We start from the raw sequence: 20,921 nt of genomic DNA on the forward strand, positions 1-20,921 counted from the left end.
AGCTAACTACCTCTAAAGTTTTGAGCACTGTGCCTTGATAGGTATTCAGAGGTACATATCTCCAAGCTCTGAGACTCCATAGATTGTTTGGTTTTATTCTGTATCTGATTTAAAATTTTTAATATATTTGGAATATCTTGTCCATATTAGTATCCTCAGCTTTCCTCATCTGATATAGTTCATGGATTATACACTGTTATTTTCATTGCCTTTGTCTCTATAGATAACAATGCCTGGATTAAAATGGAGTATTTGTCATGAATCATCTTCTAGCTAGTCTTTGTGTTTGCATGGAGTACTGCTATCTTCTGTATCTGACTTTGTAGACCCAACTCATAACTTCTCATTTTTTTTTACAATCATAACAAAGTCCTTTTGAAGTGTTTAATATATCTCCAGAGACCCAACATATTGAATACTATCTGTACAAAAAGCATATATGAATAAATGAATTAGTTTTACCCTCAGTTGCATGCTTTCACAAAGATAGCCATGATTCAGATTAAGGTTACTTGAAACATACAAAAGCTTTCTAATTGTTTGTTTCTGTACAGGAATTCCGGCAGAAAGTAATGCTAGGAACTCCTTTCCTAGTTATTTGGCTGGTTGGGTTTATAGCAGACCTAAATATTGATTCTTGGCTCATTAAAGGGCTAATGTATGGTGGCGTTTGGGCTACAGTACAATTTCTTTCAAAGTAAGTGTGTTGTTTTTAACTATATTTTTAACTATACTTGAAAGAATATAATTATGCTGCTATGTAAAAGTTATGTTTTATATGCTTAGAAAATTATGTAGCATGAATATTTAAATTTTTGCTTAAAATTTAAAATTTAAATTTGCTTAAAATTTAAAATTAAAAGTTGATGTGTAAAATATTTTTTTAAAAAGTAGTTTTATTGTTATTAAGGTGTACAGTGGGACTACCATTTCATAAGTTGAGTTATAAGTACCTTTTGTGTGAAATCTTCAAAATTTTTTCCATTGTTATCACATGATTCTGAAGGTCTAATGACAAAAGTCTGTTATATAATTTTAAAGCTAAAATACAGTTTTAGAAATATTTAAAATATTTCAGTAGAAGTAAACTTGAGTTTATTAAACTGTAAATTTGATATACATACTATTTACTTCTAGGTAATTATGATATTTGAGCTCATTTTTCCATAGGTATTATATTAACTTTGGTCATAAGCAGAAAGCAAAGACAAGATTTTTTTTTGGGGGGGGGTCCAGTCGTGGGGCCTGAATTCTGGGCCTGGGCGCTGTCCCTCAGCTCTTCAGCTCAAGGCTAGCGCTCTACCACTTGAGCCACAACGCCACTTCCGGCTTTTTTTCTTTTTGCTTATGTGGGGCTGAGGAATCGAACCCAGGGCCTCATGCATGCAAGGCAAGCACTCTACCATTGAGCCACCTTCCCAGCCCCAAAGACAAGATTTGATATTATTAGTAAGCATAGTTAGGAAGCAAGAATACTTCCTTTTCTTTAAACATTATGATCATTTTCTTTTCTGCTTGTCCATAGGTCCCAAAGCTCTGAAAGTTTCCCCATTCAGTAAATCTAGGAAGGTGACTCTTATCCAGAACTTCCAGATTAATTTCTATTCCTTTAGTATCTTATTTTTAGGCCAGTATATTCCACCATTTTTAGAAGACATACACATACAAAATAATACGTATAGGACAGGGAAATACTAGATGTCTTAACTCCAGGCACTCTTAACATTCTGAATCGAAATTCACCAAGACTATTAAATCTGCATCAACAATGATTATTTATGTTTAATAACAGTTGTTAATACTTCTTCCTAAGTTCTAAGTAATGTAAACATGAAGTTCTCCTAAAGCAGACAATTCATTCTTTTGGAAAGATGTGCCTAACTAACCTTAACTGAATTCCTGTAGGTTAAAAGAAGTGAGGAAACAGAGAAAAAGTTGAGCATTATTTTATACTTACTTGCCGAAATATGGTACATCCTTGAATAATATGGTAGATGATTATGTTGCTATATACTTAAAATGAATTATTGGCTTAAGGAAATTAGAATACACTGAAATCTTGAACATGAACCAGTACATGGATATGTACATGTAGTATGTATGCAGTACTGAGATTTAGACTCCAACCTTGTACTTGCTGAGCCAGGGTGTCTAGTGATTGTGTGTGTGTGTGTGTGCGTGCGTGTGTGCTTGCCTGTGTGTGTGTGTGTGTGTGTGTGTGTGTGTGTGTGTGTGTGTGTGTGTGTGTGTGTGTGTGTGTGTGTGTGTGTGCTGTCGGTTTTTCACATCGTCAAGCTAGGATAACAGAATTGTGTCACTGTGTCTAGTTTTCATTTGAGAAGGAGTCTTAACAAATTTTTCTGCCTAGGTTTGCTTTGAACCATAGCGCTTCCAATCTTAGCCTCTCAAGAAGTTAGAATTACAAGTGTGAGTCACAGTGCCCTGCTTAGTTTTAATTCTTAGTAAATTAAAAGTAATTTCAGAATCTTTTATTTTTGCTAGGCTAATGCTTTCTACAGAGTTTGTATAATTTTAATTAAGTATTCAGTTTACAGTGAAATTCAGGGCTCATATTTGATAAAATTTGTGTTTTACAGGTCTTTTTTTGATCATTCAATGCATAGTGCATTGCCCCTTGGGATATATTTGGCAACCAAATTCTGGATGTATGTGACATGGTTCTTTTGGTTTTGGAATGATATCCTTTGGTTATAATGAATATATTTACAATAAATTTTGTTTATTACTTAATCACATTATCAATAATAAATAGTTTATTCACATTTTGTAAGTTAGTATTATTGCCTCCATTTTATTGAAGGGAAATAGTACAAAGCTACATAGCTATACTGGTAAAGCTGACATTGAACCATTTCTAATTTTTAACATGTTTTGAAATATTCTGTCAAGCTGAATTTTTTTTATGTTTTAATATCAAACTTGTTTTCTGTGGATTTTCCTATTACCACAATTTATTTTACTTTGGCAGATGGTACGTAATGTTATTTTTTTTGGCGGGGGGGGGCATTGGTGGAGACAGGGGCTGGTATTAGAGCTTGAATTGAAGGCTGGACACTTAACTTTTTCCTCTTAGCATTTTCCACTCAAGATTGTTGTCTTCCACTTGAGCCACACCTCCCCTTCAGATGTAATCTCTAGAGACTTCATCTCGTGCTTCACTACAAGATTGTAATAATATAACTTTAAGAATTCGCTAATGTCATCAAATTGACAGTATAATGTGCTTGTTATTAAATTGCCTTGTGTTGAAAGCAGTTTAATTTTCTTTTAGACTCTAGTTGAGAAATCATAGCCATACTTGGAGTTCTCATATTTTTTTTTAGTTTTTTTTATTGTGAAAATACCATACAGAGGGGTTACAATTACATGGGCAAGATTGAGTACATTTCTTTCTTTCTTTTTCTTTCTTTCTTTCTTTCTTTCTTTCTTTCTTTCTTTCTTTCTTTCTTTCTTTCTTTCTTTTTTTCTTTCTTTCTTTCTTTCTCTTTCTTTCTCTTTCTTTTCTTTCTTTCTTTCTTTCTTTCTTTTTTTCTTTCTTTCTTTCTTTCTCTTTCTTTTCTTTCTTTCTTTCTTTCTTTCTTTCTTTCTTTCTTTCTTTCTTTCTTTCTTTCTTTCTTTCTTTCTTTCTTTCTTTCTTTCTTTCTTTCTTTCTTTCTTTCTTTCTTTCTTTTTTCAGGTAAGAAGTAGGTTTATTCATCGTTCCGGCTGGCACCAGGCCATCTTGGCCCTCCATGAGGTGGGGAAAGCCTGGGAAAGAGAGCTGGGAGAGCTGGGAAAGAAGAGCTGGGAGAGCTGGGAAAGAGAGAGCTGAGAAAGAAGTGGGAAAGAGAGCTGGGAAAGAGAGCGAAAGAGAGCTAGAAAAGAGAGAAAAGAGCTAGAAAAGAGAGTGTCTTGGAAAGGTAGGAAAGAGAGAGCTAGGAAAGAGAAGAGAGCTGGGAAAGAGGAAGGAAAGAGCTGAGAAAGAGCTAGAAAAGAGCAGAGAGAGAGATCTAGAAAAGAGAAGGGAGAGGGCGTCTGGGCCTGGGCTAGGCCTTATCTAGGGTATGGGCGGAAAAAGGTGTGGCCACATCAAATTCAGATGTGACCTCAGCAGATGCAGATGTGACCTCTTCCAGGTGTGCCAGTTGTCTACATAACACAGGTACTGGGTGGAGACTTTGCTGCGAGGAGGGTGGAATCTGCTCGCCATCCAGGAGTGGACCTTACATTCCAGCCTTTTAATAATCATGAAATAGGGCACTGATTCTCTCTGGCTACTTCCTGCTGACAAGGGGCGTTGACAATAAGGGTAAAAGGCTGGAATTTGGTCCCCTCCCAGAGAAGGCAGTGAGCAGCAGCTGTCCCTTGGTGGCGTGAATCCTTAGATGAAGTCTGGAGAAGCCTCATGAGCATTGAGGGGCTGGAAAAAATACTAGAGAGCAAATAAATGGCAAGAGGAAGGATTTGGGGCTGAAAATGTTGGTAGAAATGTCCCTAGCTACTTCTGAAATCTGGCGACTAAGTAGAGAAGTCAGGTGACAAAGGCAAGAATATAAATTCCTATTGTTAATAGGTAGACAGGTATGGACATTGGATGGGCAGGCTTCTACTGACCTCCCGGCTCTGGTTAATTTTGAAAGGGCAGGCACAAAGTAGCTGATGTGACATCATCTCCTCTTATTCCTGTCCATGTTCCCTTGTTCCCCAGACTGGCTGAGTCTAGGTGCTCATTGCGGGGATGGCTTGTCCCAGTTGGTATTCAAGGAGGATTGAACTCAAGGCCTGGGCATTGTCCCTGAGCACTTCTGCTCAAGGCCAGCACTGAACCACTTTGAGTTATAGTACCACTTGCAGAGTTTGCTGGTTCGAGATAAGAGTCTTGAGCCATGCTTCCAGCCTGGCTCTTTGCAGGTTAGTTGGGAGGTGGAGTCTTAGGGATTTTTCGGCCTGGGCTGGCTTTGAACCACAATTTTTGCCACAAAAGCCCCTTATTATTTCCAATTAAAGCAACAAGGAGATCAAGTAGAATAAGTAGAGTTTACCTAATGCTCCTTATCAAGAACTGACCAACAAATATTCTGCAATGACAGAACTCATTAAATGTGATGAGAATTTTAGCATAGATATGGCCAGTATTTTAGAACCACGTAGTCAGTAGTAGAATACACAACACAAACCACAAAAGGCAAAACTCAAAACCTAAAATTTTGACAACGTTTAGACATCTTTGCTAACAAAGCACATCAGATGGTTGGGCCTCAGTTACTAGGGCGTGTGAAAAGAGCAACTTGTTAGCAAAGCACCTTAGAATAGATGGATGGAGTAGTAAGCTTGGTGGAAGGTTAAGGGTCAGATGGGGCCAAACCCTTAACCCACCATGTGGCCAAGATGGCGAATTTCTGAAAAAATGCAAAGAAACCCTGAATGTAGATCAAGCCTTTGAGAGGGAACCTAGAGGGGGGTCCCCGGGACCCAGCCTGCGCGCACTCTTCAAGGCACAAGCCAAAAAGTTGTAGAAAAAAGGGTAGAAAGTTGGACATGAATGGCAGAGAGAGAGCAAAGAGAGCATGAAAGTAAACAGACTTCTGACCATTTACCATTGCAGTAGCAAAAACTGTCTACATCTGAGAATGGCATAAAATTAGGCTCTCTGGCTTTCCAGGGAGCGCAGGAAGCATTTCAGAGGGGCTTCACCGCACGGGCGTCACTCACAGCACCCCATTAAATGTGCAGGAGAGTCAGTCTGGTGAGTGAAGGGGAGCTGACCAGGCAGAAGCGGCATCCTGACTTCCCCCAGAGCCCTCTAGAGAGAAATGGTCAAGCCCCCAAAAACAAGAGTCCTCTGCTTCAGAAGTGACCGGCCTTTCAGCTAAAGGCCGTAGGAGCTCTTTGTCGTGGCGCCACGTCTGGACAGAGACTGAGCAACAGAGAGCCGTAGAGAGTAGTTTCACTCACCAGAGTAGAGAAGTGGTGTGGACGTGGATGTGAAGGCAGCAATGGTATCGATGTGCTGTGTCCACAGCAGACAGACGGGTTTGCAAAAGGCCGTCAGAACTGTGTATTCCTCAGAGCAAAAAGGGAAAAACAAACAAAGAAAAAAGAGGAAAAAAAAAACAGAGGAATCCCACCTATCCTGATTTTAAGCCCTTTATCTGAGTCACAGCACCATTTATGTTAGGTTTTTAAAAAGAGGTAGCCGAGTAAGAACATCACTACGCACATGGTATTCAGCGTTCCAGCTGGCACCAGGCCATCTTCGTCCTCCACGTAGTAGGGAAAGGCCTGGGAAAGAGAGCTGGGAGAGCTGGGAAAGAGAGAGAGCTGGGAAAGAGAGAGAGAAAGAGAGCTAGAAGAGAGAAAAGAGCTAGAAAAGAGAGCGTCTGGGAAAGGTAGAAAAGAGAAGAGAGCTGGGAAGGAGAAAGAAAGAGCTGAGAAAGAGCTAGAAAAGAGCAGAGAGAGCTGGGAAAGAGAAGGGAGGGCATGAGTGCATTTCTTATCAAGTATTGTTGCCTCCTCCTCTGTTTCCCCTTCCAAGTTCTCATATTTTTAAGTAAGTAAGTGATTATTTTTAAAAAGCACAGTTCTTTGCACTTTTAAAATAGTTCTTTGTGTTATGTCTTACCAAACACATATAATATGAATAAAACAGATTGCTTATTTTTCATTACCTCGTCTATTTTAAATTTGGAAATTGACTTCTGAAATGACTTAGTATGCTAGACATACTTGCTAAATTGGACATTCAGTTTATATTAAAGGAAAAGACCTCAGATTCATATCCCCAAATAATCTAAAACTTACTGTATTTAGCTGCAGGCTGGTGGCTCATGTTTGAAATACCTGTCAGGAGGCAGAGATTTGAGGATTGCAGTTTGAAGCCAGCCAGGGTAGGAAATTCTGTGAGACTTCTCCAGTGAAGTATTGAAAGTGGAGCTGTGACCTAAGTGGTAGAAGAGGCATAGAGACAGCACCTAAGCCATAAGTTCAAGCCCCAGGATTGGCACAAAAAACAAAACAACCCCCAAAAAATCCCCTCTTGTATTTATAATCTGTTAAATATAAATGAGTAAGACTGGAAAAGTAGCAAATTACAAAAAATGAATAGTGGCTCATGCCTGTAATCCTAGATACTCAGGAGGCTGAGATCTGAAGAGTTCAGTTCAAAGCCAGCCCGGGCAGGGAAGTCTGTGAGACTCTTATCTACAATAAACCATTCAGAAAACCGGAAACGGCACTGTGGCTCAAGTGGTAGAGTGCTAGCCTTGAGCTGAAGAGCTGAGGGACAGCATCCAGGCGCAGGCCCAGAGTTCAAGCTCCAGGACCAATCAAAAATAGAAAAGAAAATGTTTGAAAAAATAATTACATAGTATAGCTTGAATGTTCTCCTTTTTTTATTTGGTTTGGTTTGGTTTGGAGATAACATACAATATGCAAGTTTCCAAGCTGGACAATTAAGAATAAAAGTTAAATTTTGAAGGAAGGAAAGAGTCAAATCTTACTTAAATTACCCAATTCATATATTTGTGTCTTTAAAATACATTGATGTTTTAATACATCAGATACATTTTGTTTGTTCTATAGTATTAAAGTACTCTGTTTACACTTGTTTTCTAAAGTAGAGATAGTAGTAGTACTGTCTCGAGTTCTTGAGCTCAAGACCTCAGCACATACCTGACATGTAAATAGTGTTGTAAATGCATGTTATTTATGATGGCTTTGAAAATCAAATTGAGTTTTATCTAAGAGTCTAATAGACTTTCCTGTTCATTTTGGCTATGAACTTCAATCCTCAGATCTCAGCCTCCTGAGTAGCTAGGATTATAGGCATGAGCCACAGGTGCCTGATAAAATTTGTAATGTAACAAATGTTTTGTGGTAAAATCTTATGAATTAAAATTATATAATAACTCATCATTGCTTCTTTAGATTCCTTAACTTTAAGTACATCTCAACTTTTTATCTATTCATCTTCCATTCCTTGCTAATAGTGTTGCACTTTTCTACAATTTTGGAAAATCTTGGAAATCAGATCCAGGGATTATTAAAGCTACAGAAGAACAAAAGAAAAAGGTACAGTTTATCGTATCTATAGCAGATATGTAGAATACATAGTTAAGAGTCTTTCTTTTACAATATAAAGAAGTTCCATATCAAATTAAGATTATGCATAGTTAATTTGCTCACCCTTTGGGCTTTTGAAATACCTGTCATATTTTCATGATATTTTATGTTTATGTTTCTTTGAAGCCTATTGTGATTGCTTTGAGAGACAAATGTATTTTTTTTTCTTCACTGCTAGGGATTGAATACAGAGATTGAATACTTAGGCAAATGCTGTTATCTTTGTAAAAACAAATCTCTAAGTCTTGAGTAAATACTGTGTAATCAATAAATGATTGTTGAGTAACTGTTAAAACTGGCCACCAAACTGATTTATAGCTCAGAAATCCCATCCCAGTAAATATAATATTTCTATGTATGATCCAGGATATGTTTTCTATAACCATATGCTTGAAACTAGATTCATAAAAAATGCTTTATAGAGAATTGAACTGAAAGCATGTTATGTTATTTTAAGAGCTGTTTTCTGACCGGAATCTCAAGACTAAACAAATTTTGTCCAGAATAAATGGGCAGTAGCAAATTCTTATGCTCTAACCTCTTTTTCTTCTGAGCTACTTGAATTTGCTGCTCTGACTGTACTCATGTTGTAATAAAATTTTAATCAAAAGATTTTTTTTTTTGAGTTGAAAGTTCAGGGAATGTAAAGATGAGCATCATGTTTAATGCATGGTAGTGATTTGTAGTGATGGCATAAGAGTTGGTGAACATATTCAGTTTTGAATAAAATAATATATATTCTTTTAATTCACAGACAATAGTTGAACTTGCAGAGACGGGAAGTCTGGACCTCAGTATATTCTGTAGTACCTGCTTGGTAATATTGTCTTTTCTGTTTTCCTCTCTTTCCTCCTTACAGTTGTTTAATACACAGGATGTGAGGAGCAAGGAAAGTTTCTTTATACCCTTTTCCTCCAAAATATGTTAGCCCATGGTACAAGAGGAAAGACAGTTAGAGGATTTCTCCTTTCCAATGTACCTGCTTCTTTTAGTAGACCTGACATTCATTCAGTACTACCTTTCATTCATATTCATTCTCTTTCTAGTCTCTTAAAATGTAACTCAATAAGCTTAAAAATCAGTGATGAAATACTTATAATTTAAAATATTATTTTCTGAACTACATTTTAAGAATTTTTAAATTTAAAACATTCAAAATTTATTAGATTACTTTTCAGACAAGATAGCTTTCCAACAAGTTCTATTTCAGTACTATTTGTGTAACTGAACATTATTTTGTCATTGATTCTAAAAGCGGTAATCTTTAATAGGTCATATATAATCAAAATAGTATGAAGTAGAGTAACATTTGTTTTATAGTCCGTTTTAGTAATAGTGACACTTTAATTTGTAGTAGACATCAATTTTTTATCAAGCAGTACTTTTCTCTTTTACTTAATTTTGTATCGTATTTGGGGGAAATAACAGATTATTGCAGTGATTCTTTTAAATGCTTTTAAATGATTATCTTTATTCTTAGAGCCCATTTGTATCAATATCCCTGTAAGTTCAAACTAATAGAAAGAGTATTTTTTCTTATATGTGATTGTTACAATGCTTTAATGTGTTTTTTGTTATTGGGTGTTTTTTTTTGTATGTTTGTTTTGTTTTTGCCTGTCCTGGGGTGTGAATTTGGGGCGTGAATTCAGGGCCTGGGCACTATCCTTGAACTTTTTCACTCAAGGCTAGCACTCTACCACTTTGAGCCACAGAGCCACTTCCAGTTTTCTGTTGTTTAATTAGATATGACTCTCATGGACTTTGCTGCCTAAGCTGGCTTTGAACCACAATCTTCAGATCTTAGTCTCCTAAGTAGCTAGGATTACAGGCATGAGTCACTGACATCTGGCATTAAATCACTTTTTGCCATTGAAATATCCTTAAATCATATGTGAATATCCCCAGATCATATATGTACTTTATACATCACTAGTAATTAATTCTTTAGTGTTGGTTAATAATAAAGTGGTTGACTTAGTTGGAAACTATGGAATCGTTTTTGGCAACGGAACCCTAATTTCCTAGATTAGGTGGTTACATTTATGGTTCTTTGATCAGTTCAGATATTGAGTGCTCAAAATAAACTTTTGGTAGTACTTTTAGGGTATATATAGATTCAGTTTTGTTTTCAGAAATTTGTTTATAAGGTTTTTTTTGTGTGTGTATGCTTTAAAATGAATAATTTACGTGCTTGATACACTACTTTTCTATGGAAATACTCATCACATATGATGACACATTATACAGTCATTCAATAAAGGTAGCAGTGGGAATTGTTGTTCTGGCTGATACTAGTGCTTGAACTCAGGACATGGGTGCTATCTTAGAGCCACAGCTTCACTTGAGTCTTTTTGCTGGTTAATTGGAGATAAGAGTCTCACACACTTTTTTTTCCCAGACTGACTTTGAACTGCAATGCTCACATCTCAGCTTCCTGAGTAGTTAGGATTATAGGTGTGAGCCGCTGGTGCCCAGCTAAAGTAGCAGTTTTATTATTAAATATATATCTGCTGACAAGTTCAAGACATTTGTCTTCATAACAGAAACATTTTATTATATATTTTAAGCAAAGTCATATTCTTTGGGATAGCTAATGTCTTGTAAAGAGCATATTCTCTACTATAAAATAATTTAAATCTAGGAGGTAGTTGTCACTGTATGGGTATCCTTCAACATTGATAAACTAATCCCTAAGAAATATATTGATCACTTTTCTAAAAATGCATTGTTCTCTCATAAATAAATTAATCTCAAATCAGTGATGATGAACAACAGCTCATCTTTTCTTTTGATCCACAGTTTTTTTTTTAGGTATAAGAATTATTTTTAGAGGGGAAGAGAAAAAAAATCAAATCGTTTAAATAGAGATACAGTAGGACCCGTTGCAACAATGGGATGTTCAAGTCATTATGTCGAAAAACGAACTTTACAACCTTGGGGGCGGGGGGCGGGGAGGATAGGGTAAGGGGGACAGGGAGGGTATGAGAAGGAATGGGAAGGGAAAACAAAGGAGGAGGCAACCATGCTTGATAAGAAATGTACTCGTTATCTTGCCCATGTAATTGTAACCCCTCTGTATGGTATTTTCACAATTAAAAAAAAAATGTGCTGGTAGAAAAAAAAACTACATTGTCTACCTGAGCCTTTTCCTGTTACCTCATTATAGGGTATAACCTTATACTGAGTGATAGGAAATGGCACTGCTTTTATTGAAACACCAATGTACTTAATTGGTGGAGGATGTTAGAAAAAATTTACTCCTGTCTTGGGGTAAAAACTCTAGGTCTTGTCATATAGTTAGCATTGGAACTGCAACTCTGAAAATCACCAATGAGTTTTGTATTTTCTTGTCTGATTTTGCACAGAGGGTAAAAATCATTGCAAGACACTCTGAAAAGACAATTTTTGTTGCCTGTGGAGCTGAGTAAGGGATTTTACATTTCTTCTTTTCATTGTAAAAATCAGTGACTCAGTTCTGAGAAGGGAACATGATGAACTTTAAAATCTCAGGAATCACTTAAGGAGAAATCAATGTACACATACAGAACTAATTATAAGAAGGCAATTTTATTAATAATGACTTTAAATTTTAAAAGGTGCTTTCACTCACTAGTCTTTTTTTAAAACTAAGGAACAGTTTTACTTTGTAGGGACAACCAGTAACATGGTCACTAATGAGCTTTCAGAATATTACTAGTTTTTTATTCAGAGGTTTGAGAGAGATAATTAAGTATCAGATTGGTCATTAGTATCTTTTTAAAGTCTGTGTTGTAGTAGTTGTTCTTACATTAAAATAATAGTAAATTTTTTGTTGCTTTTTGAAACAATAAACTAGTTAAAAACATACTTTACTTTTTCATAATTATATTTTGAGAAGATAAAAATGTCCTTACCATGCCTTTTAACAGATTCGGAAACCAGTGAGGTCCAAACACTGTGGTGTGTGCAACCGTTGCATAGCAAAATTTGATCACCATTGCCCATGGGTGGGTAACTGTGTAGGTAAGTAGTAATTTCTAAGTATATTGTGCATTTAAGTTAATGTGAGTTAGTAGTTAAAAGTTTATTCTTATGCCCCCTCTTTGGCCTAAAACAGCAACTCAGTTGGGAGAGAGAAAAAAGTTAAAAATCGGTGTCTAAAAGAGATTGATGGGGACTGGGAATGTGGCTTAGTGGTAGAGTGCTTACCTAGCCCTGGGTTTAATTCCTCAGTGCCACATAAAGAGAAAAAGCCAGAAGTGGTGCTGTGGCTCAAGTGGTAGAATGCTAGCCTTGAGCAAAAGAAGCTCAGGGACAGTGTCCAGGCCCTGAATTGAACCCCCAGGACAGGCAGAGAGAGAGAGATGTTTTGTTACCATTCTCTCTGGTGCCTTTGTTCTGTCTTCTCTTCTGGGTAACAATGACACATATCTGATAAAGAGGCTTCTTGTTTTACATTAAAACTACAGTAAGGAAGGTGATAATACTTGAAATGACAGAGGAATGAAAGGTAAGAATTCTGCGCACTTCCATGTTCAAGAATAATCATCCTTCATTGTAATCTGAAGAGATGGTGAAGTTATCTGCAAGATGGCCTAGGAAATTGGTTGAGGCCATAGAAGGGAAGCATTATGAAAGCTTTGACTGTAGGAGAGAAGCCTCTGAAGAGCTGGTTATAAAGAAGTAGTATTATAAGATAAGATTATTTTGAATCTGTTCCTCAAAAAAAAAAAAAGACTTGGATTTAAAGTCAAGACTGTTAATCAGATTCTTGGGGACTCTTATCTTTGGAACAAACATCATTGCAGTCATCACATCTTTGTGTATAATTATAAGCATTTTTATTTTATTAAAATATTTATTTTCTGAAAACTAGTTTTTAAATAATAATGTACATTATTATCTAAATAGTATCACACCTTTCATAGCGTACCCCTCAAAGGTGTATTACCAGTTGTTTTTTCTTAGCTGAAAAAAAAATTGCTTCTGTGTTCTTTAGGTGCAGGCAACCATAGATACTTTATGGGCTACCTATTCTTCTTGCTTTTTATGATCTGCTGGATGATTTATGGTTGTATTTCTTGTGAGTACAATTAGTTTTTTGGCTTCTTAAATGTTTGCATACTCAGGTTATACTTAACTGGATTAACAAATTAATGGAATGATAAAAGTCTTTAACAAAATAAATGGTTTGCACAAAAAAGGCCAGAAGTAGAGCTGTAGCTCAAATGGTAGTGTGCAAGCCTTGAGCACAAAAACTCAGGGATAGCATCTATGCCCAAATTAGAAGCCCTTAGGACCATCAAGGGGGGGGGGAATATATATATATATATGAGAGAGATCTATGTATATATGGTTTGGGGCACCTGAGGAATAAAAAAAATAAGATAGATTAATTATATTTAACATATAGTATAAACACTTCTTAGTGTATACATCTTTTGTTGGTTTAGTAGGCTTTGAAAAGCTCCTGGGTAAAATACACCAACATTTCACTACACATGCTTGCATGACTCTAGTAATATGTAGACACAGAGATGGTGTTAGTTCCTCTTTTTTACCAAATATTTGAAAAAATAAAACTAAGTTTGTACAGTACATAAGATGTTCTGAAAAGCATGATTTAATTATTACCTTATTCTTAGAAGTTAACCTTCTTAAGTTGTTACTCTTGATAATGAGTTTAGTGTCTTATGGGAAAATGGGGTTTTGCATTGAAAACCCAAGCTGGACTTCAAAGTACAGATGTACTACATCCTGGCTTAAAAATAAATCTTAGAAGGATTCTTAGTCCTCCTACCCACTAAAATATTTTGGCACAACATATGAGAGATGAAAGCAATAAAAAGCCAATAAAAGCAATTCTTTTGGTAGCAGTTCTCAAAGAACAGGGAGTTTTGTTTGTTTTGCCAGTCCTGGGGCTTGAACTTTGGGCCTAAGTGCTGTCCCTGAGCTGCTTTTGCTTGTGGCAAGCACTCTACTACTTGAGCTACAGTGCCACTTCTGGCTTTTTTGAGTATTTTATTAGAGATAAGAGTCTCATGGAATTTCCTGCCCAGGTTGCCTTCAAACCACAATCCTCAGATCTCAGCCTCCTGAGTAGTTAGGATTACAGGTATGAGCCACTGGTGCCCGGTTAAGGTGCAAGTTTTGTGTCAGAAAAATTCCACCTGAAGTGATCCTGTTCTAGATCCTCCAAAACATTTTCACTGTATCTTTGACTCTTAAGTATTATGTAGATTTGATATCATAGAAAATAGTTAATTTTAACATGAAGTACATTTTTTAAGATTGCTTCTTTTTATTTCTGTGTTGTATTTTTTTGCTAATAAGTATTAAGATTATTCAAGGACATAAAAACATTTGTTCTTATGTATTATCGGTTAAATATAGATTGTTAGATTGTGCTAAGTGGTACCAGTTCAGAAGTCTACCTGAGGTAGTTGGATGATTATAGAGTGAATCTCAATCACTTGTCTTCTGACTTTAGATTGGGGACTTCATTGTGAGACCACCTACACCAAGGATGGATTTTGGACATATATTACTCAGATTGCTACTTGTTCACCTTGGATGTTTTGGATGTTTCTGAATAGTGTTTTTCATTTCATGTGGGTGGCTGTGTTACTCATGTGTCAGATGTACCAGGTATGTGTAAGTGCATTTTGTTTCTTCAGTGCTTAAAATCCTTTAAAAATTCCTTCCCTGCCTAAAAGACAAGGTAATTCTCTCTTAACTTCTCTGGCTTTTTAAGGATTAATATTATTTTCAAAAAATTATTTTTCTGCCGGGTGCTGGTAGCTCACACTTATAATCCTAGCTACTCAGGAGGCTGAGATCAGAGGATCGCAGTTCAAAGCCAGCCTGGGCAGGAAAGTCCCTGAGACTCTTTTTTTTTTTTTTTTTTTTGGGGGGGGGGTGTCCGGTCATGGGGCCTGAACTCTGGGCCTGGGCACTGTCCCTCAGCTCTTCAGCTCAAGGCTAGCGCTCTACCACTTGAGCCACAGCACCACTTCGGCTTTTTTCTTTTTTTTGCTTATGTGGTGCTAAGGAATCGAACCCAGGGCCTCAGGCATGCAAGGCAAGCGCTCTACCACTGAGCCAACTTCCCAGCCCCATTGTTGTTTGTTTTGTTTTTGTACATACATGGTTGTAAATATCTTTTTTTTTTTGTCAGTCATGGGGCTTGAACTCTGGGCCTGGGCGCTGTCTCTCAGCTCTTCAGCTCAAGGCTAGCACTCTACCACTTGAGCCACAGCACCACTTCTAGTCCCTGAGACTCTTATCTCCAATTAACCACCAGAAAACTGAAGTGGTGCTGTGGCTCAAGTGGTAGAGCACTGGCCTTGAGCTGCAGAACTGAAGGACAGAGCCCAGGTACTGAGTTCAAGCCCCACGATCGACAGGAAAAACCATTTTTTTTCCTTTTTACCTCCCTCTTTTCCTCCTTTCTCTTGTATTATGAATTTCTGACTTGGTACTGCTTTCAGCAGAAAATTTTGTTATTCCCAATTTAGATACATGCAGTTGAACATGTGTACGCTTAGAATGATGAAAACTATTTCATGTTCACTTTATATTAGATATCATTACTTACTCACAGAGCTTACAAACTAAGGATTTTGTTTTCAGTTTTTTGGGGGTTTTTTTTGGGTCCAGACGTGGGGCCTGAACTCTGGGCCTGGGCGCTGTCCCTCAGCTCTTCAGCTCAAGGCTAGCGCTCTACCACTTGAGCCACAGAGCAATTTCCGGCTTTTTCTTTTTGCTTATGTGGTGCTGAGGAATCGAACCCAGGACCTCAGGCATGCAGGGCAAGCGCTCTACCACTGAGCCATCTTCCCAGCCCCCAGTTTGTTTTTTGAAATTCTGTATTGCCCTCTTGAATTGTCTATCTACACTTACAGTCAAGTGCCTGGCTGAGCTGCAGAGTTTTTTTCTTGTGCTGGTACTGGGGCATGAACCTAGGGCCTCGTTTTTCTGCTCAGTTTTTTCCATCACAGCTGGTATTCTTAAGCTACTTCTCCAGTTTTACCTTTTTGGTGGCTATTGGAAATGAGAGTCTTGAGAATTCTAGAGTGACTAAACCATGATTCCCAGATCTTAGCCTCCTGAGTAGCTGAGATTATAGGCACTCACTTAAATTGTGGATTTTAAAGAAAACTCGTTATAAAAAAGGCTAGAGATGTTTGTGTACACACATGTTATCCATGAGTATAAGGCACAATTACTGGTTACTTGTTCTAAAATATTTTTCATATTTAATTGACTTATTTTCACAGTCAGTGATACTATGTAGACTGGCTTGATGGGAAACAATGCTAGTCCTCTTGAGAATTAACTTTTTACATTAAATATTTAAACAAAGTAATGAGTTCTGTTCTTTTTCTTTGTAGATATCATGTTTAGGCATTACAACAAATGAAAGAATGAATGCAAGAAGATACAAGCACTTTAAAGTTACAACAACATCTATTGAAAGCCCATTCAAGTATGTACATATTTATAAATTTACTGTTTTCCCTTGTACATAAATTGTCTCTAAACAAATCAGTAATTGTCTAGTGAATACATCAAAGAAAGTATTGTCTATAGAGATGGCAATAGGATGTGAAATAAGGAATATTTCTTTTATCTAGCAATATGTAAACTGCTTTTAAACATTACTGAATTCAAGGCTAGTTGTGGTGGCTCATGCCTATAATCTTAGCTACCTATGTGATTTAGGTTGGAGGATCATGGTTCAAGGTCAGCTTGGACAGAAATTTCACAAGAACCCCCAGTCTCAACCAGTAAAAAGCTGAGCATTGTTGGCACACCAGTCATCCCTACTACTCTATGGGAAGTACAAGTAGGAGGATTGGGTTTAGGCCAACCCAGGCAAAAAGTGAGCTCCTGTCTTAGTGCCTGCCTAGTAGCTAGGATTACAGGATTGAGCCACTGGCTCCCAGCTTCATTAACTTTCTTGAGGGGGTTTGAAATCAAGTTTGCTTCAGCCTCCCTCTCAGGAGGCTGAGATCTGAGGATTGAGGTTCAAAGCCAGCCCAGGCAGGAAAGTCTATGAGACTCTTATCTCCAATAAACTACTCAGAAAAAGCCAGAAGTGGCACTGTGGCTCAAGTGGTAGATGTCCAGTTCAAGTTCCAGGACCAGCCCACCCCCTTTGTCCCCCCAAAAAAGTTACTAAATTTCAAATTTTTGCTGAAGTAGAATTGGTTAGTTCTTAATACTATAACAAAGAATTAATCTCATTAACTGTACATGTTTATGGTATCGGTTCATGTATATTTTGAGAATTTACATTTAGTTTAATGCTTAGAAATGGTAAATAGTAGTGTCATAATTATATGAAATCCCAATACTCTTTACTCTCAGGCTTTTGTAGTATAAATTATTGCACACTTCTGGGAAGCTAGCAAATCTTTCAATAAAAATAAAGAATTCTTTAGCAAGTGTAATAATTACACAAGGTGTAAAACTGGCATTTCTTCAGATTGTTACTCTTAGAGCCACTGCTCAGTTCATGTTGTGTTTGTCTTATATTTTCTTCCTCTGTTATAGAGACATCATTTGTCTCCTTATCCAAAACAACCAGTTTTTAAGTTTAGGAAAAAAATGTTAACATAAATTATATTGAAAATTGAGTTATTTTTATATTAAATTTGAATTAAAGCATTTGTACTAATTAATTCTTTTCCGTTGGGGGTTGTTTTTAGCCATGGATGTGTAAGGAATGTTATAGACTTCTTTGAATTTCGATGCTGTGGCCTCTTTCGTCCTGTTATCGTGGACTGGACCAGACAATATACAATAGAATATGACCAAATATCAGGATCTGGGTACCAACTTGTCTAGCAACATCTTTATCCAATGAAGCATATTGCTGAGTGGTGCCTGAAAATTGTGTCTGTCTGTGTCTCTCACACTCAAATCCACATCCTTGGAACAATAGCATGCTATGTGTAGAGCTAACAGTGAATTTTACAGTTTTTTTTTTCAACACTTTTATTAATAAAAGTAAACATGGACAGAACACACTGCCACTTCTGGAAAGAATAAAGATCATAAAAATAATTTTAATGGTTCTTAATGTGGGAATTCACAACATACTCAACCTTTGGTTTTTGTTCTCATAACATTTTTCAGAGTGCACTTACTCTGTTGATAGACATGGCATACTGATCAGAAATGTTCCGTTCTAACCAAAACTAAATTTATGTTATGTGATAAACTTTATGATGCAATACTAGGGAGTATTTCATCTAATTCCAGGAAGATTGTCTTAAAGTGATTGATTAATATTGTGTACATTTTAGAATGTACATGTGAATACTGTGATGAGAATCGTGGTTTTATTAGGGATCTACTATAATGTGTCTTCAAAGACACAGGAAATAATGTTCACAAAGAAATGTGCTATTTTGTTTCCATCAGCTGTTGAAATGCTGGCCTATTTCTAGTTCAGTGAAATAATTTGTATTAACCTTGCTCTGAGGTTTTATGGTCTGATAATAAAGCACTTGCATGAGAATACTAAGTCATATTATTCTGTTAAAATTTAAATGCCCTACTAAGTGCATGATACACTGCATAGATTGTATATTATCAGATAATATCCAGTGAAGCATAAATTACAATTTAATTTCATGTGCAAACCTTCAAATTTTTAAGAGTTGGGATTTCCAACAAAAGGCAAAATAAGCTCGTGCAAAATTCTCAGTAATAGAGATAGATGGATATATTTTTCAAATTCTGAGCTGCAAGCTGAAAAACAAATTGTAGGAAAAAACCAACAGTTTAAGCTGAAGATGGAGCATGACCTCTGTACATAGCACATGTGAATAAAAGAAAAGCTAATGGTATATTCCTGTGTTTTTAAATAACCTAAGAGAAAGTAGAATTTAACCCCCCAAATCATTTCAATTTTCTTTCCAGTATTGAATGTTCTGAAGTTTGTTAATGCTGTCTGAAACAATTTCAGGAAGATTTTGTTGCTGTTAAATGTGATGCACTGATCAGTTTTTGTTGCAGCATTTCCATATCCTCATGGTGAACTACTAGTCACTGCTTCATGAGTATTGTTTACAGAGTGAGACTTGGTTTAGTCCTCTTTAAATGCTGTAGCAAACTGTGGTTCCAGCAACCTGTGGGAAACCTGTGAGAGGGAGTAGGGTAGAGGGAGGGTCCAGGGAGGGAGGTCAAACTCATGACAGATGCTATACCAGTGTAAAGAATGTGTATCTGTATATAAATAATTTATCAAGTAGTTTTCTTAAGTGTCTGTGTATTAGTGTTTTTAATGCTGCTCATCTCATTTTTTCCAACCAAAAAAGAAAAGGGAGATATTAATGAGCTTCCAGTGATGTTCAATATTGCTGTTAATAGGCATTATACTCTGCAAGTTCACTGCATGCCTGATGCTTGGTAAAAATTAGTATTCCCTGTAAAATGCAAAAAGTACAGGTATTAAAGCAATCTAGTGGTATACCCGCCCCTTGCCTTAGTAAGAGGAGCAGTGAAAATGTATATAGTTGATGTTCAGTATTTCCAAGTACTACCATTTTTATATAGTAATTTCTTTGACCACAGTCAGACATCAGAAAGATGACCCTTAGTGTACCTGAGTGTTTTAATATTAGAAAATTGGCATATGTACTTTATTTTTGAAAAGGGAAGAGATGGGTGTGGGGTGGCAATAGCATCGTGGCATTTTGTCATAGGATGTAAAAAAATTGGTTTAACTGTACAAATGTCTCTGATAGTTTTGATTAATAATTGGGGGAAATTTTAGATAATTTTTTAATTCAAAGTTATTTATAAAATACTAGGATTTGTTTTAATTTTTTGTATTTTGATCACTTCACATGAAGACTCAGTTGTAATTTTTATCAAATACATTTTTATCTACAGTTAAAAGACTGATGGTTTTCTCGGAATTATAGTAAGAATGTTGTTACCATGTGCTTTCTTTGTGGTACAATATTCTTTTCAGTACAAAAGAGATACCTCTCAGTTAAACACGGGGAAAAAAACTCTTTTAATTGTGTTAGTTGAAAATACTTGCAAGGAGAATCCTTTTAGTACTAACCATTTCATAGCAGCAGTGAATCTACAACTCAGAATTGTCAGATGGCTGGGAGCCAGCTATGCAGCAGTATGCCGTCTGCTTAATTATTTCGTAGGTCCTGTGTTGAACTAGTAACCTAGCTCTAAAGTTGGCTATGAGGTGAAGTTTTTGGGAATAGTTGATATATATTAATTGGATTCTTTCAGGAAATAAGAACTTAATTCTCAGCTGTAAACAAGAATTACTTCTTTGGGGTTTTTCATTCATTTTGTTGTTTGTAGGAATTAATTTGAAATATTAACAGACATAAAATGGCATCATACTTAAGCTATGGATGTTTTAATTTGTGTTTATTTATAACTGTGCCAAGTATTATTTTGCTACTTACTGTGTTACTTTGTGGAAAGGAAAACCTGTAAAGTGTTTAATAAATTAGTTCTCCTTATATAAATCTGTCAAAATTTTGTAAAATATTAATCAGAATAAATATTGACTCTTAAGTGTGTGCTTGTTTATAATTTCACTCAGTTCACTTGAGGAAGTTGATGACACATTGGTTGTGGTACCTATATGAATATTAATCCTATATATTTATATACTATTAAACTAGGAATAAAGTGACGTAGGCTTTAGGAATTTGCAAAAGTAGGTCATATTCTAAAAATTCCCAGTTCTCGAATTTTCAATTCTGTGTGTATGCATGTGTGTAATGTTTTAATAAAAGTAATTTTTTCTTTATGAATTCTGGAGTTAATGT

General features: G+C 36.3%; 1 protein-coding gene across 3 annotated transcripts in view; it reads left to right on the forward strand.

Moving 5' to 3' along the window:
- The window catches only part of Zdhhc17 (zinc finger DHHC-type palmitoyltransferase 17), a 72,420-nt gene extending 51,756 nt beyond the window's left edge, over positions 1-20,664 (forward strand). For all 3 annotated transcript variants that reach the window (XM_069989014.1, XM_069989022.1, XM_069989033.1), the window contains 9 exons: positions 555-697; positions 2,598-2,698; positions 7,946-8,070; positions 8,876-8,938; positions 12,030-12,123; positions 13,100-13,183; positions 14,591-14,748; positions 16,494-16,588; positions 17,814-20,664. In XM_069989014.1, coding sequence (XP_069845115.1) covers positions 555-697; positions 2,598-2,698; positions 7,946-8,070; positions 8,876-8,938; positions 12,030-12,123; positions 13,100-13,183; positions 14,591-14,748; positions 16,494-16,588; positions 17,814-17,952 — 1,002 coding nt within the window. In that variant the 3' untranslated portion in view covers positions 17,953-20,664. The remainder of the gene's footprint in view (positions 1-554; positions 698-2,597; positions 2,699-7,945; positions 8,071-8,875; positions 8,939-12,029; positions 12,124-13,099; positions 13,184-14,590; positions 14,749-16,493; positions 16,589-17,813) is intronic.
- The last annotated feature ends 257 nt before the right edge of the window (positions 20,665-20,921 follow it).

The sequence above is a fragment of the Dipodomys merriami genome, unplaced genomic scaffold (genome assembly GCF_024711535.1).
Source record: "Dipodomys merriami isolate MVZ:Mamm:240054 unplaced genomic scaffold, mDipMer1.0.p SCAF_10, whole genome shotgun sequence".
Classification (NCBI taxonomy): Eukaryota; Metazoa; Chordata; class Mammalia; order Rodentia; family Heteromyidae; genus Dipodomys; species Dipodomys merriami.